The sequence below is a fragment of the Anarhichas minor genome, unplaced genomic scaffold (genome assembly GCF_050575085.1).
Source record: "Anarhichas minor isolate MPS153535 unplaced genomic scaffold, ASM5057508v1 ptg000025l, whole genome shotgun sequence".
Classification (NCBI taxonomy): Eukaryota; Metazoa; Chordata; class Actinopteri; order Perciformes; family Anarhichadidae; genus Anarhichas; species Anarhichas minor.
The window spans coordinates 5,208,739-5,236,496 of NW_027466471.1; the positions used below are offsets into that span (position 1 = coordinate 5,208,739).

Genomic DNA, 27,758 nt, shown 5'->3' on the forward strand with positions numbered 1-27,758 from the left:
CTGCGGATCCATCAACATGTCAGTCCTCCGTAAAGTTTAGACTAGGGGGCAAAGCGGACAGCACGAGACTCTGTTGGGTCTCTTTCATCGCGGTGGACTTCAAACTGTATTTCAAACAAAAGAGGTTTGACTGAAATTCACTTTTTAAAATTCGTTGGTTATTCGTCAGACATACATTCAGCACCAGGAGCTGTCCACAATGGCCTCGTTCAAAAACGGTCAGTATTCATTTGCAGTCCGGAAAAAAAGTGTTTCGACTCTCTCATAGTCAGGCTGGACCACAACAGAACAGTATAATACTAATTGCGTTTAAAAAAATGTTTTGTATTTTTATTTGTATGAAAATGAGGTAAAGCGGTCCAGCAGCAAATTATTGGATGTTACAGCTTGGCTCGGCTTCTCACTGCAACTTTTTACTCCAACTTAATTCTCTTCACAAATGTTCCTCCTTAACAGCAATATACTACTAAATACTTCATATTGTATTTTAGTCCTTTCAAATATCTTATAAAAAAGAAATACAATGAAATACAATAAAATAATGGCAATGATATACCACAACAAACTACAGTTTATTACAGTTCACTTTTATTTCATTTTCTATTCATATAACCCCTGCAGTATGAGGCCATTTCACCTATACCTCCGTCTACATCTCGGACACACTCTGCCCCACACAGTCCTGACCAGGGCTTCCCTCAGAGACGGACTCCCCCAGATGTACACGGACGGCGTGCACACCGCGTTGAAGCGAGCCATGATGGCGAACAGATTAGTGGCCTCGTTCCTAAACGTCAGCCCTCTTCCTAACACAAATCTGATGATGATGTTTAAAAAAGAGGGGCACCACAACACCAAGAAGCTTACGACGACGAAAATAATAATCCTCAACGATTCCTTCTTGCTCTCTTTGTCGGCGCCGGGAGGCTCTTTGTCGAGCTGGAATCTGGCGACCACGAACAGTTTGACGGTCATGACCACTTTGGTGAGCACGATGATTTGTAAGAATATAATACTGAAAACATACAGCTGTAACGCTTTGGAAAGTGGCACAAAACTTAAAACGATCGACTGACTATATACGTGAAACCAACAATAGACGTTTGCAGAGATAACCACCCACCGGGTTATATAGCGCGTGTAGATGAACGGATGACAAACGGCAAAGTACCGGTCAAACTGTGCGAATAGAAATGTCATCACGTTCACCCCGAGGAGAGAAGGTAACATGTTGCGAGTTCCATTTCTGGACGGATATCCCTCCTGAACATCGAACAGACCGAGATAATACACAGAAACCCCGACCAGAGTGTCAGCAATACTGGTGTTCAGCATGAAAATGAACCGGTTCTGGAGGCGGAGGGCTCTGGTGGCCAAGATGGCGACGACCACGGGACCGGCTACCAGAACCACGGTTGTGGCGAAGACGATGTGAAAACCAAAAATGAGAAAATCCTCAGGACTGTCGAAGTTCACCGAGAGAGGAACTCCTCCAGAGTCTGTGATGTTGGGGAGGAGCATTGTTCCAAAAATGCGTTTTGTATTTAACGTCCTTTTATAGCTGGTTGTGAAGCCACGCCCATGTGAACTGAACTGTTTTTTATCCCATGAGGCATGACCTCATCTCACTTTCCATATCAATGTTTAAGCTTAAACTTTTAAAATAATGACAGACATTTAAGCTCATTTTAAGTATGCCCTATATACCCGCTGCTGCAGAAAACCATAAGCTGCTGCCCTTTGACCCCCCTGCCCCCATTCCTCCCCTCTACAGTTTTTCTGTGCTACTTGCTCCCACATTTGCTGTGTGGTAACTTGATTAAACATACCGATTAAGGGATTTGCAACATATTCACCGTATCTTTTGCCTGAAGTAGGGTGCATTGCGTCATTTTCTAATGTTACTTCCATTTTAGAGAAGAATGTTACCTTTTGCTTACAGTCGCCATCTCTATCATGCTTTACCTGCAAAAAACAACAACAGAAACAAACTTTTGAATACTTTCTTAGGGGAAAAAATATCAACTTAGATTCCCAGCATGTGATCTGTTTATCCAAAGAATTTGATAATAATAAGTTTGGAAATGTACGGTGAAGTTTTTTGGAGCTGTGAGGAGCTGCTGTCGGTCCCCGGTGTTTTTGAAATGACTCTCCGACAATAATTAATTAAGTCAAGAACCATTCATTTGGTTACTAACTAACCAGCTATCTCGCTAACTATAGCAGACAGTTTGGTTGAAATTTCAACTCAATGCAGAGTTCCGGCAGTGAGAGTAATCACACAAACACCGTCGCCATGTCATTCTGTATGCTGAGTGTATGCTTTGGTACTTTTGTAGTTCCTCGTAGTGGAGTCACCAAGAGACACCAAAAATGTGTCTCGTGTGACTTTCATATCTCATCCTCCCAGTCACTGATGGTTGATGGATGTGGTACTTTAAAGTCATAGCTGCTGAGTGTTCCCAAACAACATGCACTAGCACTGCAGATGCCTTTCCAAAGTATACGCACTGCTCATAATTTGAGCAGCATTCAAAGATTGGGACATATGACTTGGTCATAGCTTAGCACCTTCAACTTTGACCCTCTTCATGACCTTCATCAGGGCCGTTCAGCCACCACGCAACCGCAGCATGCCATAATAATAATAATACTAATAACTTTATTTATATAACTGTATGTTACAAAGATGATATATAGGGTGACGGACTAACCAGCAAGTTGAGCACATATTATACACCAAGGCGAGTTGAATAACTTAGCATGAGGTATGGTTTGAATTTGGTTTAATATTTACTCTTTATTATCTATATACCCAAGATCTTTCTCGTTGTGTTTTGGTTCACTTTGTAAAATGAAAAAAAACAAGATGTAAGACATATAAAACAAAATAAAAAAATAATAGATATGAAAGCAAAGACAGTAATTAGAACTTTTAACTGAAAAATTGTCAATTTTAGGTCCAGCACGATGTGTGTATCTGAATTTGCTCGAAAAACGTTGCCTGAACACATCCAGGCAGCAGGTTTATCTACAAGTTGGGAAAAAAATTGGTATAAAACTTATTTCTAGGACACAGATTAGCCACACCTTTGTAAAACGGACAGGCTGCATAAATGATCATTGTGATTATTTATTTGTTTAATAATAATTGACTGAATAATAATTCATATATTTGAATGAATTACCAAATGAAGTGCAGTAAATCGCTGTTAAGGAGAAATATTTGTGCAGAGGAGTTATTATTGTGCAGATAATTATCATTATTGTTATTATTAAGTGCAACATGTACCGCACACAAATCATTATCATAAACCATCCAATTGACCATTCGATAATGCACACAAATTAAGATCTGTTGCTTTTTGCTGAATCTATATCAACATTTTGCAACTTGTTGTTAATTAACAGCGTTTCGTCACATTGACCACAAATACTAATCCGGGCGACATAACGTTTTCTCCTACAGAACTTTGATGTTGTAAATGAGCTGTAAATGAGTAGCATATGGACGTATTTTTTGAAGGAGACAGGGTAGGCCAAAAAAAAAAATCCACAAGCCAGCACAATACCATGGCCCTGAAAATGGAAATACCTGCCGTGGAAAAAGGCCCGTAATGCTGCCGTTCAGTTCGCTCGTTTGTCTGTAACAATACATTTAACAGGTCATTGAATGCGTAATGTGTTTCAAATACAGTTGTGTTCACATAACCTGCAGAGCTACAGCGACTGAAACGAACGAATCTGTCAAGTCTAAACACTCCACAATTCAAAACCAAGTAGATTTTCCCCTTAAAGTTGTTGGTTCAACCAACCTTTTGTCTGTCGCGCGCAGCAGATTTTGCTCCGCGACGTTTTTCCACTTCCATGAGAGAAGGGCTCGCGCACAGATAGAGACGACACAACCGCCATTGCTATGCAGGGACGGAATGACACAAGTCCAGAATGTGACCAAACAGAATAAACCAAGAAAACTTCAGCCACTGCGGTTCCAAACATTCGGGAATGCTCCCTGATCCGGGATCAGCACCGTGGACAGCGGTCACGACGCACCTATAGAATATTCCAAACGCTCCAGCTGAGCCACAGGGAAGCAGAAGTACGCCTGAGCCTTAATCACAGCTGAACATATTATTTCAGTACAGTCATGTTTACATGCACATTGTCGGTAACCAGAGGCCTCCACAAAGACACATGAACCTGCCTGAAGGGAAGGAGTGGGTCCGGTTAAAACATTTTAATATTGCTCAGATTTCACTTTCTCCTGGTTGGTAAAAAAAATCCCGTCTGTTATATTATGGTATTATGGATTAAATGTATCCACAAGTTTAATTGTATCCTGTTGAAAGCGTTTATGACAAATATAACAGGTGTGTTTCTTATAACAAAAAAAACATCGTTTCCAAATAAAAATGTCAGAAATAAGTGTTCTTAGCCCCAAACGGTCATGGATTACCTCAAATATGCGGCACTCATTGGTCTCACTTCAACCCCCAAAAAACCCATCTTCACCTTTGTTATCACACCTGTATCAATCACGCAAAAGGGTTCGTTTTCTGTTTCAGTCATTTTTTAAAAACGGGATGAAAGAGAGCCATTCTCACGTCGGCCGCGCGATTTGGCCATTTAACCCCTTCTCCTTATGATGATGGCTGCTTCGTTATCAACGTTCCGTCACGCCATCAAAGTGAAAGCCAATTCTGAAAAAAAGAGGGACAGGGTGGTGGACAGAGACAGTTAACGTTAGTGTCTTGCATAATACAATTGGACAAACAGAACAAATAGACCTTTCATTCAACACGGTGCGTAACGCGCTGGTTGCAGCTAAACCCCGCAGACACGACTGTCTCTCTCACCTCGCCCTCCGGCGGCAGGGGCACACCCTCCGCCACACCGTCCTCCACACGGCCTCCCGCAGCGCCGGGCTGCCCCAGATGTACACAGCCGGGGTCACGAGCGCGTTAAGGCGCGCCATGCTGGCGAACAGATTGGTGGCCTCGTTCCTGAACCTCAGGCCTTTCCGCGTCAGCTGCCTCACGATTATATTGACGAAGGACGGACACCACAGGGCCAGGAAGCAGATGACCACGAACACGATGATGCGCAGCGACTCCTTCTTGTTTTCGCGCTCCGCGCTCGGCGCCTCCCTCACCAGGTGGCTCCTGGCTATGATGTACAGCTTGACCGTCATCAGCAATTTGACGAAAACTATGATCTGCAGGGTCATCACGAGGAACGCGTTTATCTGAGCCGCCTTCGAGATGGGCACCATGTTCTGCACGGTGAGGATGGAGTACGTGTAGATCCAGCAGAACACGCAGATGCCGATGATCGCGGCTCTCGTGACGTAACGGTTGTAAAAGAACGGGTAGCACACGGCGAAGTAGCGGTCGAACTGGGCGAAGAGGAAGGTCAGCACGTTGACGCCGAGGAACGAGGGCAGGATATAGTACGTCCCGTTTCTGGACGGGTAGCCCTCTTGGACGTCGAAGAGGCCGAGGTAGTAGACCGAGAAGCCGGTCAGCGTGTCGCTGACGCTCGTGTTCAGCATGAACACGAAGCGGTTCTGGCCCCGCAGGGAGCGCGTGGAGGAGATGCCGACCACCACCGAGCCAGCGATCAGCACGGTGCTCGTGGCGAATAGGATGTGGAAGGCGAAGATAAGGTAGTCCTCCGAGGTGTCGAAGTCCACCGACAGAGAGATGGTGCCGTTGAGAAGCATCCTGGCGCTCCGCCAGAAGACGGAGACGACTGGTCGCTTTTAAAGACGAGCGATGCTCTGAATTTAAGCGTTTTAAACCTCCAAAGGGAAGACGCATGTCAGACATACAGGCAGAAAATATGAGGCTGAATCGCGACAAGTCCCACGGGTGTTTGTTAATGGTGAAAACCAACTAACAAGATGATCAGCTTGGTGGCTTGTTAGTGCGTCCTGTGGTTTCCATAACACTCTTTCAGTGGTTCGGTGCGGCCCGCTTCCATATAATCTGATTTCATCTTGAAGTCTGATGTTTATAGAATGACTCAGCAATGTTTTAATCACTTTTATTCGATGCCTTCACTTTCCCCATAAATCTGTAATCTGTAACCTTAAATTATGAACTAATGAGTTGACGTATTTCATCAAAGGTAAAGTTCTCGTTTCTGTCATAAAAACACAAATAACTTCGTACGAACACAAAGACAAACAGTATTGTCTTTTATTACAGTTGCATTTTGCAAAACAAATGTAGATAACGTTTCCAAAATAAATAAGCGCGGGTCACTCGAGGGCCTCTTCGTAATTCGTAAAAATTTGTATTGCTTTACTACATTAACGGCTGTCCGCTTGTAAGTCATTAAATCGTTCGAGCTATGAGAACTTTCAACCTACAATATCGGACTAAAGCCGATGCGTGTTTCAACCACTAGAGGGAGTTATGGTAATATGTTTTCACTGTAAGGCCAAAAAGGCCTTGCCCTGCTGATTGCAGTGATCACTGGTCTTGCATGAAATAAGTACAACCTGTACATTTTGGATTCCAATTCAGTTTATATTCAATGCAATACCATCTAGTGAATCCAAACTATACGCTTCTCTCATAAATAGGCCATAAAGAAGTTTAATGCTTTTGGTTCACGGAAGTTTCCTCAAACACTATATTAACGTACAGGGGTTGATACTAAAGCAGTGAAGTCACTAAAACACCTTTAAAAAAAGTCTGCTGTCTGAATGAAGACACTTTGAGCAATGTTACAAAGGTCTTTCTAAACCTAACTGTGTGGTTTAGAAAGACCATCATCAGTGTTAGGTCTGGGCAACAAAACCACAGTTAGGTTTAGGAAGACCGTCACAAACATTATGTTTGGGCAACTAAACCACACAGTTAGGTTTAGGAAGACTGTCACGAACGCTGTGTACGCAACAGAGAGGCGGTTTTGACTTCAACCGATTTTCATATTTCCAACAAGTAAACTGACCATAAACCCTGTTAATAAGACAATAGTATTACACTACAGAGAAAATCCTTACTTGTAGCTGTAACATACAAATACATTGAATTTGATCTTAGCTGAAAATCAAAAACATTCTGCTAGCTAAACTAAAAGGCCATCGGGTACCTTTCTGTGTGAGCTAAAGTCACTTTAATGAACGAACAGAGTCATGTTTTTGGTATTAACCTGTTATAAGCTGAATTTGGGGATTGTTTATAAAAACTGAGTTTAGTAGTGTGCCAGTGTCAAACAGGCTAGAAAGCTAATGATTAAATCTATCGGTAGGTCTTTCTAAACCTAACTGTGTGGTTTTGTTGCCCAAACATAACATTCGTGACGGTTATGTTCGTTTTGATATCTATGATGAATTTTCCAAAACCTAACTCAGTTGTTTTGTTGCCTAAACCTAACTTTACTTATGTAAAGCAATTTGGCTCTGGAAAAAAACATGCTTTTTAGTATATTGCATTTTGTGACAAACTTACGAACTGCCGCGAGACTGTGTTGAATATAAAGCATAGTAAAATACCATACAAAGCAAATATACAGGTAAGTCTGTTACAGACAGGTGAATGAGTGATATCGAGTACCGGTCAAACTGTGCGAATAGAAATGTCATCACGTTCACCCGGAGGAGAGACGGTACCAAGTTGCGAGTTCCATTTCTGGACGGATATCTCTCGCTGACATCGAACAGACCGAGATAATACACAGAAACCCCGACCAGAGTGTCAGCAATACTGGTGTTCAGCATGAAAATTAACCGGTTCTGGAGGCGGAGGGCTCTGGTGGCCAAGATGGCGACGACCACGGGACCGGCTAGCAGAACGACGGTTGTAGCAAAGACGATGTGAAAACCAAAAATGAGAAAATCCTCAGGACTGTCGAAGTTCACCGAGAGAGGAACTCCTCCAGAGTCTGTGATATTGGGGAGGAGCATTGTTCCAAAAATGCGTTTTGTATTTAACGTCCTTTTATAGCTGGTTGTGAAGCCACTGCCCATGTGAACTGAACTGTTTTTTCACCCCATGAGGCATGACCTCATCTCAATTTTAATATCAATGTTTAAGCTTACACTTTTTAAATAATGACAGACATTTAAGCTCATTTTAATCACCCCTTTAGCCCGACCGAGCCCCATTTGGGGTTTGAGCGAGACCGTTTAGTGTGGTACCGTGTCGTAGAATGCACTTTTCATAAACAAATATAATTAATCCTCCACACATATTATATACCGAATTAACAACAAAAGTCTGGGCAAAATCATCATACCAGCCATTTTACACACTGCAAACACAATTATATATGAACTAATATCATATCTAGAAGATTTACCACAATATCACGTATTTTTCGCCAAAGATCGGCCAACTATGCTCACCGTTTGCATCTCTCATCACAAAGCTGGCAGCGATCATGGCGGATGGATACATGACAAAGGACTACGTTTCCACCCCGCGTCGATTGGCGCTGTTCAAATTCCACTACGTAAAACCGTTCAAAAGTTACATAAACAAAGCCAACGAACAACAGTACCACTCCACAGAAAAATAATTGGAACTCAGCGTACCTTTTGGTGATTTTCGTGAGGAAAAACGCAGCTAATCCATTCAAATCCGCGCCAGAATATAGACCCTCCGTCCTGCTGTCTGCCCGTGTGAAAATGGCGTCTCTGGGAGGTTCTGGGACTAAATGGCCAGCATTCAGTCAACTGGACCAATGAATTTAGACATGTGGGTTGTGCCAAGCATATCGAGATTTTTAGTGGCTATGGGTACTTCTCAAGTCTCTTAATTGCATCCCCGTTTCCCTCACTTGCGTCCTTTCCTTGCATCTTAGTCCCTCCAACCAGGGATGCATGGAGGAAACCATGGGAGGAGAGAGGAACGAGGAAATATGTTTTCAGATACATGAGACGTCCTTTCCTCAGTTGCATGACGTGAAGCGACGTCTGTTTCTGATGACGGTGGCTGATGATCACAGCTGGATCAGCTGTCAGTCGGCTTTAACAGCTGGAGAGACTTTTGATAAGTTTGTGTCTGTTCACATGATCACTGTACTTAATAATAGTAACTAATAATACTAATAACTAATAAAGACACAGTAATCACCACTGTAGAGGTGTTTCTCTCTGTAGTCTGTTAACAAACTGTGTTCTGTGTTCTGTTTATAAGCACAGGATCCATTTCTACCGGCGGAATGCGATCGTCTTATTTATGAATTATTTGCATCTGTACGTTTTGAAATTGTGACTGTGGCGTCATTAAATAACCCAGAATATGATTATTGTTTCTCTTAAATGATAAAACTCATCAAACACTCAGGAATGATGTAAAAAAGTGTTTAGTGTCTCCAGCTCCCTCTGACTTTAATTGTATTCATAATAAAATGTATTGAGGGAAACATCAGATCATGAAAACATAAATCTTTCTAATAAATGAAGAAAGTTGTTTGTGGTCGTTTTGTTGTTCAGACTACAATGAACATTTATTTAAACCAGATGGTGAATCAGAAACCTAATCAAATATAAAGCTTGAGTTTATTCTGTGATCCGTCGTCACTCTGGTGTTAAACTCCAGTCAGTCAGTCAGATCAGCTGCAGCGTCCAATCACATAACTGATGAACAATGAGGGGGCGTGTCGGCCGTTAAAAGACTTCTTGGAAGTCTGTTCTCATGGTTCCTCGCTCATGGCTCCTCCGAGGTCCCTCCTCCATCCTCGATCCTCGTTCCTCAGAGCTACATAAGAGCTTTGGGACGGCCGTCAATATGGCGGCGCAGAAACAACTTCCGGTTCAAGCGAGGATCGAGGAGCGAGGAAACGACACTTAAGAGACTTGAGAAGTACCCTAAAATGCTGTCAATCTTCTAAATAACGTGCCTACTGCTTTTGTTAGGCTCTTCCGCATTCAACAAGGTGTCAGATGATGAAATCCGCCAATCACAGGCCTTACAAAGGCTTAAAGAGACACGGACTGAGAGGAGAATATTTTATGGATGAGAGATATGACAGCTGAAAATGGCTGAAAATGACTAAAAATGATGCCAAACTGCTTTATTAGGATTATTGAACACTCTTAGTGATAAGACAAGTGAATATATAGTTAATATATAGTTATATAGTATATACAATTTGAATAGAGCAGCGCAACAGCTGGTTCCAAAAATTAGAATTTGGCTTGACTCAGACCTCATTTATGCTGGCTTGCTTCACTCAATCGAAGTAAAATTTGTTTGTGGTACTGTAAACAGGTTGTGCTATGATTTGGGAGAGTTTTTAGCTTACACCTGCATCATTAAAAAAATATATTCATGCTGTCAGTGCTTTTTTTTCAGGCGAACCTGAAACTTTTTCAATTTGAGCTGCGTACCATCTTCATTCACTATTAACCAGTAACATATACACAATATTTTCATGTCTCAACACATCTCACAAGTGTTACCTGTATTCTAGCATCAAAATATTATTCAAATAGACCTTGTAGTTACAGAATGAAAGTCTTTTTAGTATGGGTATGCAATTTTCGAGCAGAGGCCTAAAAATAGGGCTAGGGCTCGCTCGGGCTAAAGAGGTATATGCCCATAGGCTGTTGCAGAAAACCATGAGGTGCTGCCCCTTTTGACCCCTGCCCCCATTCCTCCCCTCTACAGTTTTTCTGTGCTACTTGCTCCCACATTTGCTGTGTGGTAACTTGATTAAACATACCGATTAAGGGATTTGCAACATATTCACCGTATCTTTTGCCTGAAGTAGGGTGCATTGCGTCATTTTCTAATGTTACTTCCATTTTAGAGAAGAATGTTACCTTTTGCTTACAGTCGCCATCTCTATCATGCTTTACCTGCAAAAAACAACAACAGAAACAAACTTTTGAATACTTTCTTAGGGGAAAAAATATCAACTTAGATACCCAGCATGTGATCTGTTTATCCAAAGAATTTGATAATAATAAGTTTGGAAATGTACGGTGAAGTTTTTTGGAGCTGTGAGGAGCTGCTGTCGGTCCCCGGTGTTTTTGAAATGACTCTCCGACAATAATTAATGAAGTCAAGAACCATTCATTTGGTTACTAACTAACCAGCTATCTCGCTAACTATAGCAGACAGTTTGGTTGAAATTTCAACTCAATGCAGAGTTCCGGCAGTGAGAGTAATCACACAAACACCGTCGCCATGTCATTCTGTATGCTGAGTGTATGCTTTGGTACTTTTGTAGTTCCTCGTAGTGGAGTCACCAAGAGACACCAAAAATGTGTCTCGTGTGACTTTCATATCTCATCCTCCCAGTCACTGATGGTTGATGGATGTGGTACTTTAAAGTCATAGCTGCTGAGTGTTCCCAAACAACATGCACTAGCACTGCAGATGCCTTTCCAAAGTATACGCACTGCTCATACTTTGAGCAGCATTCAAAGATTGGGACATATGACTTGGTCATAGCTTAGCACCTTCAACTTTGACCCTCTTCATGACCTTCATCAGGGCCGTTCAGCCACCACGCAACCGCAGCATGCCATAATAATAATAATACTAATAACTTTATTTATATAACTGTATGTTACAAAGATGATATATAGGGTGACGGACTAACCAGCAAGTTGAGCACATATTATACACCAAGGCGAGTTGAATAACTTAGCATGAGGTATGGTTTGAATTTGGTTTAATATTTACTCTTTATTATCTATATACCCAAGATCTTTCTCGTTGTGTTTTGGTTCACTTTGTAAAATGAAAAAAAACAAGATGTAAGACATATAAAACAAAATAAAAAAATAATAGATATGAAAGCAAAGACAGTAATTAGAACTTTTAACTGAAAAATTGTCAATTTTAGGTCCAGCACGATGTGTGTATCTGAATTTGCTCGAAAAACGTTGCCTGAACACATCCAGGCAGCAGGTTTATCTACAAGTTGGGAAAAAAATTGGTATAAAACTTATTTCTAGGACACAGATTAGCCACACCTTTGTAAAACGGACAGGCTGCATAAATTATCATTGTGATTATTTATTTGTTTAATAATAATTGACTGAATAATAATTCATATATTTGAATGAATTACCAAATGAAGTGCAGTAAATCGCTGTTAAGGAGAAATATTTGTGCAGAGGAGTTATTATTGTGCAGATAATTATCATTATTGTTATTATTAAGTGCAACATGTATGTACCGCACACAAATCATTAGCATAAACCATCCAATTGACCATTCGATAATGCACACAAATTAAGATCTGTTGCTTTTTGCTGAATCTATATCAACATTTTGCAACTTGTTGTTAATTAACAGCGTTTCCTCACATTGACCACAAATACTAATCCGGGCGACATAACGTTTTCTCCTACAGAAATTTGATGTTGTAAATGAGCTGTAAATGAGTAGCATATGGACGTATTTTTTGAAGGAGACAGGGTAGGCCAAAAAAAAAAATCCACAAGCCAGCACAATACCATGGCCCTGAAAATGAAAATACCTGCCGTGGAAAAAGGCCCGTAATGCTGCCGTTCAGTTCGCTCGTTTGTCTGTAACAATACATTTAACAGGTCATTGAATGCGTAATGTGTTTCAAATACAGTTGTGTTCACATAACCTGCAGAGCTACAGCGACTGAAACGAACGAATCTGTCAAGTCTAAACACTCCACAATTCAAAACCAAGTAGATTTTCCCCTTAAAGTTGTTGGTTCAACCAACCTTTTGTCTGTCGCGCGCAGCAGATTTTGCTCCGCGACGTTTTTCCACTTCCATGAGAGAAGGGCTCGCGCACAGATAGAGACGACACAACCGCCATTGCTATGCAGGGACGGAATGAAACAAGTCCAGAATGTGACCAAACAGAATAAACCAAGAAAACTTCAGCCACTGCGGTTCCAAACATTCGGGAATGCTCCCTGATCCGGGATCAGCACCGTGGACAGCGGTCACGACGCACCTATAGAATATTCCAAACGCTCCAGCTGAGCCACAGGGAAGCAGAAGTACGCCTGAGCCTTAATCACAGCTGAACATATTATTTCATTACAGTCATGTTTACATGCACATTGTCGGTAACCAGAGGCCTCCACAAAGACACATGAACCTGCATGAAGGGAAGGAGTGGGTCCGGTTAAAACATTTTAATATTGCTCAGATTTCACTTTCTCCTGGTTGGTAAAAAAAATCCCGTCTGTTATATTATGGTATTATGGATTAAATGTATCCACAAGTTTAATTGTATCCTGTTGAAAGCGTTTATGACAAATATAACAGGTGTGTTTCTTATAACAAAAAAAACATCGTTTCCAAATAAAAATGTCAGAAATAAGTGTTCTTAGCCCCAAACGGTCATGGATTACCTCAAATATGCGGCACTCATTGGTCTCACTTCAACCCCCAAAAAACCCATCTTCACCTTTGTTATCACACCTGTATCAATCACGCAAAAGGGTTCGTTTTCTGTTTCAGTCATTTTTTAAAAACGGGATGAAAGAGAGCCATTCTCACGTCGGCCGCGCGATTTGGCCATTTAACCCCTTCTCCTTATGATGATGGCTGCTTCGTTATCAACGTTCCGTCACGCCATCAAAGTGAAAGCCAATTCTGAAAAAAAGAGGGACAGGGTGGTGGACAGAGACAGTTAACGTTAGTGTCTTGCATAATACAATTGGACAAACAGAACAAATAGACCTTTCATTCAACACGGTGCGTAACGCGCTGGTTGCAGCTAAACCCCGCAGACACGACTGTCTCTCTCACCTCGCCCTCCGGCGGCAGGGGCACACCCTCCGCCACACCGTCCTCCACACGGCCTCCCGCAGCGCCGGGCTGCCCCAGATGTACACAGCCGGGGTCACGAGCGCGTTAAGGCGCGCCATGCTGGCGAACAGATTGGTGGCCTCGTTCCTGAACCTCAGGCCTTTCCGCGTCAGCTGCCTCACGATTATATTGACGAAGGACGGACACCACAGGGCCAGGAAGCAGATGACCACGAACACGATGATGCGCAGCGACTCCTTCTTGTTTTCGCGCTCCGCGCTCGGCGCCTCCCTCACCAGGTGGCTCCTGGCTATGATGTACAGCTTGACCGTCATCAGCAATTTGACGAAAACTATGATCTGCAGGGTCATCACGAGGAACGCGTTTATCTGAGCCGCCTTCGAGATGGGCACCATGTTCTGCACGGTGAGGATGGAGTACGTGTAGATCCAGCAGAACACGCAGATGCCGATGATCGCGGCTCTCGTGACGTAACGGTTGTAAAAGAACGGGTAGCACACGGCGAAGTAGCGGTCGAACTGGGCGAAGAGGAAGGTCAGCACGTTGACGCCGAGGAACGAGGGCAGGATATAGTACGTCCCGTTTCTGGACGGGTAGCCCTCTTGGACGTCGAAGAGGCCGAGGTAGTAGACCGAGAAGCCGGTCAGCGTGTCGCTGACGCTCGTGTTCAGCATGAACACGAAGCGGTTCTGGCCCCGCAGGGAGCGCGTGGAGGAGATGCCGACCACCACCGAGCCAGCGATCAGCACGGTGCTCGTGGCGAATAAGATGTGGAAGGCGAAGATAAGGTAGTCCTCCGAGGTGTCGAAGTCCACCGACAGAGAGATGGTGCCGTTGAGAAGCATCCTGGCGCTCCGCCAGAAGACGGAGACGACTGGTCGCTTTTAAAGACGAGCGATGCTCTGAATTTAAGCGTTTTAAACCTCCAAAGGGAAGACGCATGTCAGACATACAGGCAGAAAATATGAGGCTGAATCGCGACAAGTCCCACGGGTGTTTGTTAATGGTGAAAACCAACTAACAAGATGATCAGCTTGGTGGCTTGTTAGTGCGTCCTGTGGTTTCCATAACACTCTTTCAGTGGTTCGGTGCGGCCCGCTTCCATATAATCTGATTTCATCTTGAAGTCTGATGTTTATAGAATGACTCAGCAATGTTTTAATCACTTTTATTCGATGCCTTCACTTTCCCCATAAATCTGTAATCTGTAACCTTAAATTATGAACTAATGATTTGACGTATTTCATCAAAGGTAAAGTTCTCGTTTCTGTCATAAAAACACAAATAACTTCGTACGAACACAAAGACAAACAGTATTGTCTTTTATTACAGTTGCATTTTGCAAAACAAATGTAGATAACGTTTCCAAAATAAATAAGCGCGGGTCACTCGAGGGCCTCTTCGTAATTAGTAAAAATTTGTATTGCTTTACTACATTAACGGCTGTCCGCTTGTAAGTCATTAAATCGTTCGAGCTATGAGAACTTTCAACCTACAATATCGGACTAAAGCCGATGCGTGTTTCAACCACTAGAGGGAGATATGGTAATATGTTTTCACTGTAAGGCCAAAAAGGCCTTGCCCTGCTGATTGCAGTGATCACTGGTCTTGCATGAAATAAGTACAACCTGTACATTTTGGATTCCAATTCAGTTTATATTCAATGCAATACCATCTAGTGAATCCAAACTATACGCTTCTCTCATAAATAGGCCATAAAGAAGTTTAATGCTTTTGGTTCACGGAAGTTTCCTCAAACACTATATTAACGTACAGGGGTTGATACTAAAGCAGTGAAGTCACTAAAACACCTTTAAAAAAAGTCTGCTGTCTGAATGAAGACACTTTGAGCAATGTTACAAAGGTCTTTCTAAACCTAACTGTGTGGTTTAGAAAGACCATCATCAGTGTTAGGTCTGGGCAACAAAACCACAGTTAGGTTTAGGAAGACCGTCACAAACATTATGTTTGGGCAACTAAACCACACAGTTAGGTTTAGGAAGACTGTCACGAACGCTGTGTACGCAACAGAGAGGCGGTTTTGACTTCAACCGATTTTCATATTTCCAACAAGTAAACTGACCATAAACCCTGTTAATAAGACAATAGTATTACACTACAGAGAAAATCCTTACTTGTAGCTGTAACATACAAATACATTGAATTTGATCTTAGCTGAAAATCAAAAACATTCTGCTAGCTAAACTAAAAGGCCATCGGGTACCTTTCTGTGTGAGCTAAAGTCAGTTTAATGAACGAACAGAGTCATGTTTTTGGTATTAACCTGTTATAAGCTGAATTTGGGGATTGTTTATAAAAACTGAGTTTAGTAGTGTGCCAGTGTCAAACAGGCTAGAAAGCTAATGATTAAATCTATCGGTAGGTCTTTCTAAACCTAACTGTGTGGTTTTGTTGCCCAAACATAACATTCGTGACGGTTATGTTCGTTTTGATATCTATGATGAATTTTCCAAAACCTAACTCAGTTGTTTTGTTGCCTAAACCTAACTTTACTTATGTAAAGCAATTTGGCTCTGGAAAAAAACATGCTTTTTAGTATATTGCATTTTGTGACAAACTTACGAACTGCCGCGAGACTGTGTTGAATATAAAGCATAGTAAAATACCATACAAAGCAAATATACAGGTAAGTCTGTTACAGACAGGTGAATGAGTGATATCGAGTACCGGTCAAACTGTGCGAATAGAAATGTCATCACGTTCACCCGGAGGAGAGACGGTACCAAGTTGCGAGTTCCATTTCTGGACGGATATCTCTCGCTGACATCGAACAGACCGAGATAATACACAGAAACCCCGACCAGAGTGTCAGCAATACTGGTGTTCAGCATGAAAATTAACCGGTTCTGGAGGCGGAGGGCTCTGGTGGCCAAGATGGCGACGACCACGGGACCGGCTAGCAGAACGACGGTTGTAGCAAAGACGATGTGAAAACCAAAAATGAGAAAATCCTCAGGACTGTCGAAGTTCACCGAGAGAGGAACTCCTCCAGAGTCTGTGATATTGGGGAGGAGCATTGTTCCAAAAATGCGTTTTGTATTTAACGTCCTTTTATAGCTGGTTGTGAAGCCACTGCCCATGTGAACTGAACTGTTTTTTCACCCCATGAGGCATGACCTCATCTCAATTTTAATATCAATGTTTAAGCTTACACTTTTTAAATAATGACAGACATTTAAGCTCATTTTAATCACCCCTTTAGCCCGACCGAGCCCCATTTGGGGTTTGAGCGAGACCGTTTAGTGTGGTACCGTGTCGTAGAATGCACTTTTCATAAACAAATATAATTAATCCTCCACACATATTATATACCGAATTAACAACAAAAGTCTGGGCAAAATCATCATACCAGCCATTTTACACACTGCAAACACAATTATATATGAACTAATATCATATCTAGAAGATTTACCACAATATCACGTATTTTTCGCCAAAGATCGGCCAACTATGCTCACCGTTTGCATCTCTCATCACAAAGCTGGCAGCGATCATGGCGGATGGATACATGACAAAGGACTACGTTTCCACCCCGCGTCGATTGGCGCTGTTCAAATTCCACTACGTAAAACCGTTCAAAAGTTACATAAACAAAGCCAACGAACAACAGTACCACTCCACAGAAAAATAATTGGAACTCAGCTTACCTTTTGGTGATTTTCGTGAGGAAAAACGCAGCTAATCCATTCAAATCCGCGCCAGAATATAGACCCTCCGTCCTGCTGTCTGCCCGTGTGAAAATGGCGTCTCTGGGAGGTTCTGGGACTAAATGGCCAGCATTCAGTCAACTGGACCAATGAATTTAGACATGTGGGTTGTGCCAAGCATATCGAGATTTTTAGTGGCTATGGGTACTTCTCAAGTCTCTTAATTGCATCCCCGTTTCCCTCACTTGCGTCCTTTCCTTGCATCTTAGTCCCTCCAACCAGGGATGCATGGAGGAAACCATGCGAGGAGAGAGGAACGAGGAAATATGTTTTCAGATACATGAGACGTCCTTTCCTCAGTTGCATCACGTGAAGCGACGTCTGTTTCTGATGACGGTGGCTGATGATCACAGCTGGATCAGCTGTCAGTCGGCTTTAACAGCTGGAGAGACTTTTGATAAGTTTGTGTCTGTTCACATGATCACTGTACTTAATAATAGTAACTAATAATACTAATAACTAATAAAGACACAGTAATCACCACTGTAGAGGTGTTTCTCTCTGTAGTCTGTTAACAAACTGTGTTCTGTGTTCTGTTTATAAGCACAGGATCCATTTCTACCGGCGGAATGCGATCGTCTTATTTATGAATTATTTGCATCTGTACGTTTTGAAATTGTGACTGTGGCGTCATTAAATAACCCAGAATATGATTATTGTTTCTCTTAAATGATAAAACTCATCAAACACTCAGGAATGATGTAAAAAAGTGTTTAGTGTCTCCAGCTCCCTCTGACTTTAATTGTATTCATAATAAAATGTATTGAGGGAAACATCAGATCATGAAAACATAAATCTTTCTAATAAATGAAGAAAGTTGTTTGTGGTCGTTTTGTTGTTCAGACTACAATGAACATTTATTTAAACCAGACGGTGAATCAGAAACCTAATCAAATATAAAGCTTGAGTTTATTCTGTGATCCGTCGTCACTCTGGTGTTAAACTCCAGTCAGTCAGTCAGATCAGCTGCAGCGTCCAATCACATAACTGATGAACAATGAGGGGGCGTGTCGGCCGTTAAAAGACTTCTTGGAAGTCTGTTCTCATGGTTCCTCGCTCATGGCTCCTCCGAGGTCCCTCCTCCATCCTCGATCCTCGTTCCTCAGAGCTACATAAGAGCTTTGGGACGGCCGTCAATATGGCGGCGCAGAAACAACTTCCGGTTCAAGCGAGGATCGAGGAGCGAGGAAACGACACTTAAGAGACTTGAGAAGTACCCTAAAATGCTGTCAATCTTCTAAATAACGTGCCTACTGCTTTTGTTAGGCTCTTCCGCATTCAACAAGGTGTAAGATGATGAAATCCGCCAATCACAGGCCTTACAAAGGCTTAAAGAGACACGGACTGAGAGGAGAATATTTTATGGATGAGAGATATGACAGCTGAAAATGGCTGAAAATGACTAAAAATGATGCCAAACTGCTTTATTAGGATTATTGAACACTCTTAGTGATAAGACAAGTGAATATATAGTTAATATATAGTTATATAGTATATACAATTTGAATAGAGCAGCGCAACAGCTGGTTCCAAAAATTAGAATTTGGCTTGACTCAGACCTCATTTATGCTGGCTTGCTTCACTCAATCGAAGTAAAATTTGTTTGTGGTACTGTAAACAGGTTGTGCTATGATTTGGGAGAGTTTTTAGCTTACACCTGCATCATTAAAAAAATATATTCATGCTGTCAGTGCTTTTTTTTCAGGCGAACCTGAAACTTTTTCAATTTGAGCTGCGTACCATCTTCATTCACTATTAACCAGTAACATATACACAATATTTTCATGTCTCAACACATCTCACAAGTGTTACCTGTATTCTAGCATCAAAATATTATTCAAATAGACCTTGTAGTTACAGAATGAAAGTCTTTTTAGTATGGGTATGCAATTTTCGAGCAGAGGCCTAAAAATAGGGCTAGGGCTCGCTCGGGCTAAAGAGGTATATGCCCATAGGCTGTTGCAGAAAACCATGAGGTGCTGCCCCTTTTGACCCCTGCCCCCATTCCTCCCCTCTACAGTTTTTCTGTGCTACTTGCTCCCACATTTGCTGTGTGGTAACTTGATTAAACATACCGATTAAGGGATTTGCAACATATTCACCGTATCTTTTGCCTGAAGTAGGGTGCATTGCGTCATTTTCTAATGTTACTTCCATTTTAGAGAAGAATGTTACCTTTTGCTTACAGTCGCCATCTCTATCATGCTTTACCTGCAAAAAACAACAACAGAAACAAACTTTTGAATACTTTCTTAGGGGAAAAAATATCAACTTAGATTCCCAGCATGTGATCTGTTTATCCAAAGAATTTGATAATAATAAGTTTGGAAATGTACGGTGAAGTTTTTTGGAGCTGTGAGGAGCTGCTGTCGGTCCCCGGTGTTTTTGAAATGACTCTCCGACAATAATTAATGAAGTCAAGAACCATTCATTTGGTTACTAACTAACCAGCTATCTCGCTAACTATAGCAGACAGTTTGGTTGAAATTTCAACTCAATGCAGAGTTCCGGCAGTGAGAGTAATCACACAAACACCGTCGCCATGTCATTCTGTATGCTGAGTGTATGCTTTGGTACTTTTGTAGTTCCTCGTAGTGGAGTCACCAAGAGACACCAAAAATGTGTCTCGTGTGACTTTCATATCTCATCCTCCCAGTCACTGATGGTTGATGGATGTGGTACTTTAAAGTCATAGCTGCTGAGTGTTCCCAAACAACATGCACTAGCACTGCAGATGCCTTTCCAAAGTATACGCACTGCTCATACTTTGAGCAGCATTCAAAGATTGGGACATATGACTTGGTCATAGCTTAGCACCTTCAACTTTGACCCTCTTCATGACCTTCATCAGGGCCGTTCAGCCACCACGCAACCGCAGCATGCCATAATAATAATAATACTAATAACTTTATTTATATAACTGTATGTTACAAAGATGATATATAGGGTGACGGACTAACCAGCAAGTTGAGCACATATTATACACCAAGGCGAGTTGAATAACTTAGCATGAGGTATGGTTTGAATTTGGTTTAATATTTACTCTTTATTATCTATATACCCAAGATCTTTCTCGTTGTGTTTTGGTTCACTTTGTAAAATGAAAAAAAACAAGATGTAAGACATATAAAACAAAATAAAAAAATAATAGATATGAAAGCAAAGACAGTAATTAGAACTTTTAACTGAAAAATTGTCAATTTTAGGTCCAGCACGATGTGTGTATCTGAATTTGCTCGAAAAACGTTGCCTGAACACATCCAGGCAGCAGGTTTATCTACAAGTTGGGAAAAAAATTGGTATAAAACTTATTTCTAGGACACAGATTAGCCACACCTTTGTAAAACGGACAGGCTGCATAAATTATCATTGTGATTATTTATTTGTTTAATAATAATTGACTGAATAATAATTCATATATTTGAATGAATTACCAAATGAAGTGCAGTAAATCGCTGTTAAGGAGAAATATTTGTGCAGAGGAGTTATTATTGTGCAGATAATTATCATTATTGTTATTATTAAGTGCAACATGTATGTACCGCACACAAATCATTAGCATAAACCATCCAATTGACCATTCGATAATGCACACAAATTAAGATCTGTTGCTTTTTGCTGAATCTATATCAACATTTTGCAACTTGTTGTTAATTAACAGCGTTTCCTCACATTGACCACAAATACTAATCCAGGCGACATAACGTTTTCTCCTACAGAACTTTGATGTTGTAAATGAGCTGTAAATGAGTAGCATATGGACGTATTTTTTGAAGGAGACAGGGTAGGCCAAAAAAAAAAATCCACAAGCCAGCACAATACCATGGCCCTGAAAATGGAAATACCTGCCGTGGAAAAAGGCCCGTAATGCTGCCGTTCAGTTCGCTCGTTTGTCTGTAACAATACATTTAACAGGTCATTGAATGCGAAATGTGTTTCAAATACAGTTGTGTTCACATAACCTGCAGAGCTACAGCGACTGAAACGAACGAATCTGTCAAGTCTAAACACTCCACAATTCAAAACCAAGTAGATTTTCCCCTTAAAGTTGTTGGTTCAACCAACCTTTTGTCTGTCGCGCGCAGCAGATTTTGCTCCGCGACGTTTTTCCACTTCCATGAGAGAAGGGCTCGCGCACAGATAGAGACGACACAACCGCCATTGCTATGCAGGGACGGAATGAAACAAGTCCAGAATGTGACCAAACAGAATAAACCAAGAAAACTTCAGCCACTGCGGTTCCAAACATTCGGGAATGCTCCCTGATCCGGGATCAGCACCGTGGACAGCGGTCACGACGCACCTATAGAATATTCCAAACGCTCCAGCTGAGCCACAGGGAAGCAGAAGTACGCCTGAGCCTTAATCACAGCTGAACATATTATTTCAGTACAGTCATGTTTACATGCACATTGTCGGTAACCAGAGGCCTCCACAAAGACACATGAACCTGCCTGAAGGGAAGGAGTGGGTCCGGTTAAAACATTTTAATATTGCTCAGATTTCACTTTCTCCTGGTTGGTAAAAAAAATCCCGTCTGTTATATTATGGTATTATGGATTAAATATATCCACAAGTTTAATTGTATCCTGTTGAAAGCGTTTATGACAAATATAACAGGTGTGTTTCTTATAACAAAAAAAACATCGTTTCCAAATAAAAATGTCAGAAATAAGTGTTCTTAGCCCCAAACGGTCATGGATTACCTCAAATATGCGGCACTCATTGGTCTCACTTCAACCCCCAAAAAACCCATCTTCACCTTTGTTATCACACCTGTATCAATCACGCAAAAGGGTTCGTTTTCTGTTTCAGTCAGTTTTTAAAAACGGGATGAAAGAGAGCCATTCTCACGTCGGCCGCGCGATTTGGCCATTTAACCCCTTCTCCTTATGATGATGGCTGCTTCGTTATCAACGTTCCGTCACGCCATCAAAGTGAAAGCCAATTCTGAAAAAAAGAGGGACAGGGTGGTGGACAGAGACAGTTAACGTTAGTGTCTTGCATAATACAATTGGACAAACAGAACAAATAGACCTTTCATTCAACACGGTGCGTAACGCGCTGGTTGCAGCTAAACCCCGCAGACACGACTGTCTCTCTCACCTCGCCCTCCGGCGGCAGGGGCACACCCTCCGCCACACCGTCCTCCACACGGCCTCCCGCAGCGCCGGGCTGCCCCAGATGTACACAGCCGGGGTCACGAGCGCGTTAAGGCGCGCCATGCTGGCGAACAGATTGGTGGCCTCGTTCCTGAACCTCAGGCCTTTCCGCGTCAGCTGCCTCACGATTATATTGACGAAGGACGGACACCACAGGGCCAGGAAGCAGATGACCACGAACACGATGATGCGCAGCGACTCAATCTTGTTTTCGCGCTCCGCGCTCGGCGCCTCCCTCACCAGGTGGCTCCTGGCTATGATGTACAGCTTGATCGTCATCAGCACTTTGACGAAAACTATGATCTGCAGGGTCATCACGAGGAACGCGTTTATCTGAGCCGCCTTCGAGATGGGCACCGTGTTTTGCATGGTGAGGATGGAGTACGTGTAGATCCAGCAGAACGCGCAGATGCCGATGACCGCGTCTCTCGTGACGTAACGGTTGTAAAAGAACGGGTAGCACACGGCGAAGTAGCGGTCGAACTGGGCGAAGAGGAAGGTCAGCACGTTGACGCCGAGGAACGAGGGCAGGATATAGTACGTCCCGTTTCTGGACGGGTAGCCCTCTTGGACGTCGAAGAGGCCGAGGTAGTAGACCGAGAAGCCGGTCAGCGTGTCGCTGACGCTCGTGTTCAGCATGAACACGAAGCGGTTCTGGCCCCGCAGGGAGCGCGTGGAGGAGATGCCGACCACCACCGAGCCAGCGATCAGCACGGCGCTCGTGGCGAATAGGATGTGGAAGGCGAAGATAAGGTAGTCCTCCGAGGTGTCGAAGTCCACCGACAGACAGATGGTGCCGTTGAGAAGCATCCTGGCGCTCCGCCAGAAGACGGAGACGACTGGTCGCTTTTAAAGACGAGCGATGCTCTGAATTTAAGCCAAAGGGCAGACGCATGTCAGACATACAGGCAGAAAATATGAGGCTGAATCGCGACAAGTCCCACGGGTGTTTGTTAATGGTGAAAACCAACTAACAAGATGATCAGCTTGGTGGCTTGTTAGTGCGTCCTGTGGTTTCCATAACACTCTTTCAGTGGTTCGGTGCGGCCCGTTTATATAATCTGATTTCATCTTGAAGTCTGATGTTTATAGAATGACTCAGCAATGTTTTAACCACTTTTCTTCGATGCCTTCACTTTCCCCATAAATCTGTAATCTGTAACCTTAAATTATGAACTAATGATTTGACGTATTTCATCAACGGTAAAGTTCTCGTTTCTGTCATAAAAACACAAATAACTTCGTACGAACACAAAGACAAACAGTATTGTCTTTTATTACAGTTGCATTTTGCAAAACAAATGTAGATAACGTTTCCAAAATAAATAAGTGCGGGTCACTTGAGGGCCTCTTCGGAAAATCCTCCTCCTTTTTTATTGCTTTACTACACTGTAAAATCTAATTAGTTAACCTTACTTAAAAAAACATGCAAACCGATTGCCTTGAAAAAAGCAAGTAAAGTAAGGTACTCATTTCATTCAAGTATTGTTGGATAGGTATTGTATGTTGTACTAACAAATGTTTTTTAAGTGTAGTACACTTACACTTGAGTTTCAGTAACTAAAAAAAACGAGTGAAGAGTACTTGAAACTTTACTTAAGATGTACTCTTGACTTAGTAAAGCCTACTCAGAATTACTATTTCAAACAACTAAATAATTTCAAGTGAAATATACTTTGTGTGTATTCCAAGCAACACATTTATTTAAGTCAGGCGAACTTATGTGACATTTACTGCTACTTAATATTTCTCAGTTGTATTTACTTGAACACTAAAATCATTTACTTGATAAAACCATGCAAACGATTGCCTTGAAACAACCAAGTTCATGTTACTCGTCTAACTGAAGTATGTCAAACATCCTTTAAACAATAATGAAAAACAGGTTCCATCGTCTTCAAACAATCATATTTACAGTTGCACAGAATAAATCAAGGTAGTGACACAGTTCAAAGTTCTAGTATATGATTTTTTCATTTTAACATTAGGATTTGGTTCAGATAAAAACATTTAGTAAAATGTACAATTTGATCATCAAATACATTAATGTCTGTCCGCTTGTAAGTCATTAAATCGTTCGAGCTATGAGAACTTTCAACCTACAATATCGGACTAAAGCCGATGCGTGTTTCAACCACTAGAGGGAGTTATGGTAATAAACATCGAACAAAAAGTTCGGAAATTAGTGTTTGGTAGATTATTTCTCTGTTGTAACAATAATTCTTGGCAATACATCTTATACTGTTAGAAAGCCAGTTTATTTACCTTTTAAACGGTGCCCCATTTGTCAGGAACATGCATTTCTGGGATGAGCAGCAGAGCTGAGTATGTGGGTTGCGCCCATGAAAAATTTGCCAAATCTTCTCTGTCAATGCTAAACAGCTTATTCTGCTGTTGCTATTGACTCTTGTTTGGTGTTGTTTGGTGGATTGGATGATTGAAGTGTATCAGTAACAAGGAAGAAACAAGACATATTGGCAATTTTAAGAACCATACACAGCCACAACAGCCTGGCACCTCCTCCTCATGCTGGTCACACACTGCTGTGGGATGGCATTCCACTCCTCAAGCAGGATTTGTCGCAAGTCAGCCAACGTTGTGTTGGTCACTCTGGCACGAGCAGCACGCAAGATTCTGCAACCAGTGGCAATCCCATTTCTCCAGTCTGGGACCGAACTCCATCCTCCAAGATGACAACGCTCGCCCCCACAGAGCGGGGTTCATCAGAGACTACTTCCAGAATGTGGGAGTAGAGAGGATGGAATGGCCTGCCAACAGTCCTGGCCTCAACCCAATTGAACACTTGTGGGATCAGCTGTTCGTGCCAGAGTGACCAACACAACCACATTGGCTGACTTGCGACAAATACTGCTTGAGGAGTGGAATGCCATCCCAAGAACAGAGAAGGCAGAGAAGATTTGGCAAATGTTTCATGGGCACAACCCACATACTCAGCTCTGCTGCTCATCCCAGAAATGCATGTTCCTGACAAATGGGGCACCGTTTAAAAGGTAAATAAACAGGCTTTCCAACGGTATACAATTTATTGCCAAGAAGCATTGTTACAACATAGAAATAATCTACCAAACACTAATTTCCAAACTTTTTGTTCGATGTTTATGTTTTCACTGTAAGGCCAAAAAGGCCTTGCCCTGCTGATTGCAGTGATCACTGGTCTTGCATGAAATAAGTACAACCTGTACATTTTGGATTCCAATTCAGTTTATATTCAATGCAATGCTGTCCAGTGAATCCAAATGTATAAGCTTCTCTCATAAATAGGCCATAAAAAAGTTTAATGCTTTCGGTTCACGGAAGTTTCCTCAAACACCATCATATATTATTATACACGGGTTGATAATAAAGCAGTGAAGTCACTGAAACACCTTTAAAAAAAGTCTGCTATCTGAATGAAGACACTTTGAGCAATGTTACAAAGGTCTTTCTAAACCTAACTGTGTGGTTTTGTTGCATAAACACAACATTCGTGACGGTTATGTTCGTTTTGATATCTATGATGAATTTTCCAAAACCTAACTCAGTTGTTTCGTTGCCTAAACCTAACTTTACTTATGTAAAGCAATTTGGCTCTGGAAAAAAACATGCTTTTTAGTATATTGCATTTTGTGACAAACTTACGAACTGCCGCGAGACTGTGTTGAATATAAAGCATAGTAAAATACCATACAAAGCAATTATACAGGTAAGTCTGTTACAGACAGGTGAATGAGTGATATCGAGTACCGGTCAAACTGTGCGAATAGAAATGTCATCACGTTCACCCGGAGGAGAGACGGTACCAAGTTGCGAGTTCCATTTCTGGACGGATATCTCTCGCTGACATCGAACAGATCGAGATAATACACAGAAACCCCGACCAGAGTGTCAGCAATACTGGTGTTCAGCATGAAAATGAACCGGTTCTGGAGGCGGAGGGCTCTGGTGGCCAAGATGGCGACGACCACGGGACCGGCTAGCAGAACGACGGTTGTAGCGAAGACGATGTGAAAACCAAAAATGAGAAAATCCTCAGGACTGTCGAAGTTCACCGAGAGAGGAACTCCTCCAGAGTCTGTGATATTGGGGAGGAGCATTGTTCCAAAAATGCGTTTTGTATTTAACGTCCTTTTATAGCTGGTTGTGAAGCCACTGCCCATGTGAACTGAACTGTTTTTTCACCCCATGAGGCATGACCTCATCTCAATTTTAATATCAATGTTTAAGCTTACACTTTTTAAATAATGACAGACATTTAAGCTCATTTTAATTACCCCTTTAGCCCGACCGAGCCCCATTTGGGGTTTGAGCGAGACCGTTTAGTGTGGTACCGTGTCGTAGAATGCACTTTTCATAAACAAATATAATTAATCCTCCACACATATTATATACCGAATTAACAACAAAAGTCTGGGCAAAATCATCATACCAGCCATTTTACACACTGCAAACACAATTATATATGAACTAATATCATATCTAGAAGATTTACCACAATATCACGTATTTTTCGCCAAAGATCGGCCAACTATGCTCTCCGTTTGCATCTCTCATCACAAAGCTGGCAGCGATCATGGCGGATTGATACATGACAAAGGACTACGTTTCCACCCCGCGTCGATTGGCGCTGTTCAAATTCCACTACGTAAAACCGTTCAAAAGTTACATAAACAAAGCCAACGAACAACAGTACCACTCCACAGAAAAATAATTGGAACTCAGCTTACCTTTTGGTGATTTTCGTGAGGAAAAACGCAGCTAATCCATTCAAATCCGCGCCAGAATATAGACCCTCCGTCCTGCTGTCTGCCCGTGTGAAAATGGCGTCTCTGGGAGGTTCTGGGACTAAATGGCCAGCATTCAGTCAACTGGACCAATGAATTTAGACATGTGGGTTGTGCCAAGCATATCGAGATTTTTAGTGGCTATGGGTACTTCTCAAGTCTCTTAATTGCATCCCCGTTTCCCTCACTTGCGTCCTTTCCTTGCATCTTAGTCCCTCCAACCAGGGATGCATGGAGGAAACCATGCGAGGAGAGAGGAACGAGGAAATATGTTTTAAGATACATGAGACGTCCTTTCCTCAGTTGCATCACGTGAAGCGACGTCTGTTTCTGATGACGGTGGCTGATGATCACA

At 42.1% G+C, this 27,758-nt stretch overlaps 4 protein-coding genes across 4 annotated transcripts; all 4 read right to left on the bottom strand.

Moving 5' to 3' along the window:
* Window positions 1-633: 633 nt before the first annotated feature.
* Window positions 634-1,521, bottom strand: LOC142957673 (uncharacterized). The gene has a single exon (XM_076099624.1). The coding sequence runs from the start codon at window positions 1,519-1,521 to the stop codon at window positions 634-636; it is 888 nt and encodes a 295-aa protein (XP_075955739.1).
* Window positions 1,522-4,682: 3,161 nt separating this feature from the next.
* On the bottom strand, window positions 4,683-7,915 carry LOC142957353 (uncharacterized). The gene is made up of 3 exons (XM_076099117.1): window positions 7,712-7,915; window positions 6,406-6,407; window positions 4,683-5,531 (listed from the first exon to the last, which is right to left on the bottom strand). Exons 1-3 carry the CDS (start codon window positions 7,913-7,915, stop codon window positions 4,853-4,855), a joined length of 885 nt encoding a protein of 294 aa, XP_075955232.1. The 3' UTR covers window positions 4,683-4,852.
* Window positions 7,916-13,537: 5,622 nt separating this feature from the next.
* Window positions 13,538-16,770, bottom strand: LOC142957344 (uncharacterized). The gene is made up of 3 exons (XM_076099093.1): window positions 16,567-16,770; window positions 15,261-15,262; window positions 13,538-14,386 (listed from the first exon to the last, which is right to left on the bottom strand). The coding sequence occupies exons 1-3, from the start codon at window positions 16,768-16,770 to the stop codon at window positions 13,708-13,710; spliced, it is 885 nt and encodes a 294-aa protein (XP_075955208.1). The 3' UTR covers window positions 13,538-13,707.
* Window positions 16,771-22,392: 5,622 nt separating this feature from the next.
* LOC142957286 (uncharacterized) lies at window positions 22,393-26,729 on the bottom strand. Its single transcript, XM_076098986.1, has 3 exons — window positions 26,513-26,729; window positions 24,758-24,759; window positions 22,393-23,241 (listed from the first exon to the last, which is right to left on the bottom strand). Exons 1-3 carry the CDS (start codon window positions 26,714-26,716, stop codon window positions 22,563-22,565), a joined length of 885 nt encoding a protein of 294 aa, XP_075955101.1. The 5' UTR covers window positions 26,717-26,729; the 3' UTR covers window positions 22,393-22,562.
* Window positions 26,730-27,758: the final 1,029 nt, after the last annotated feature.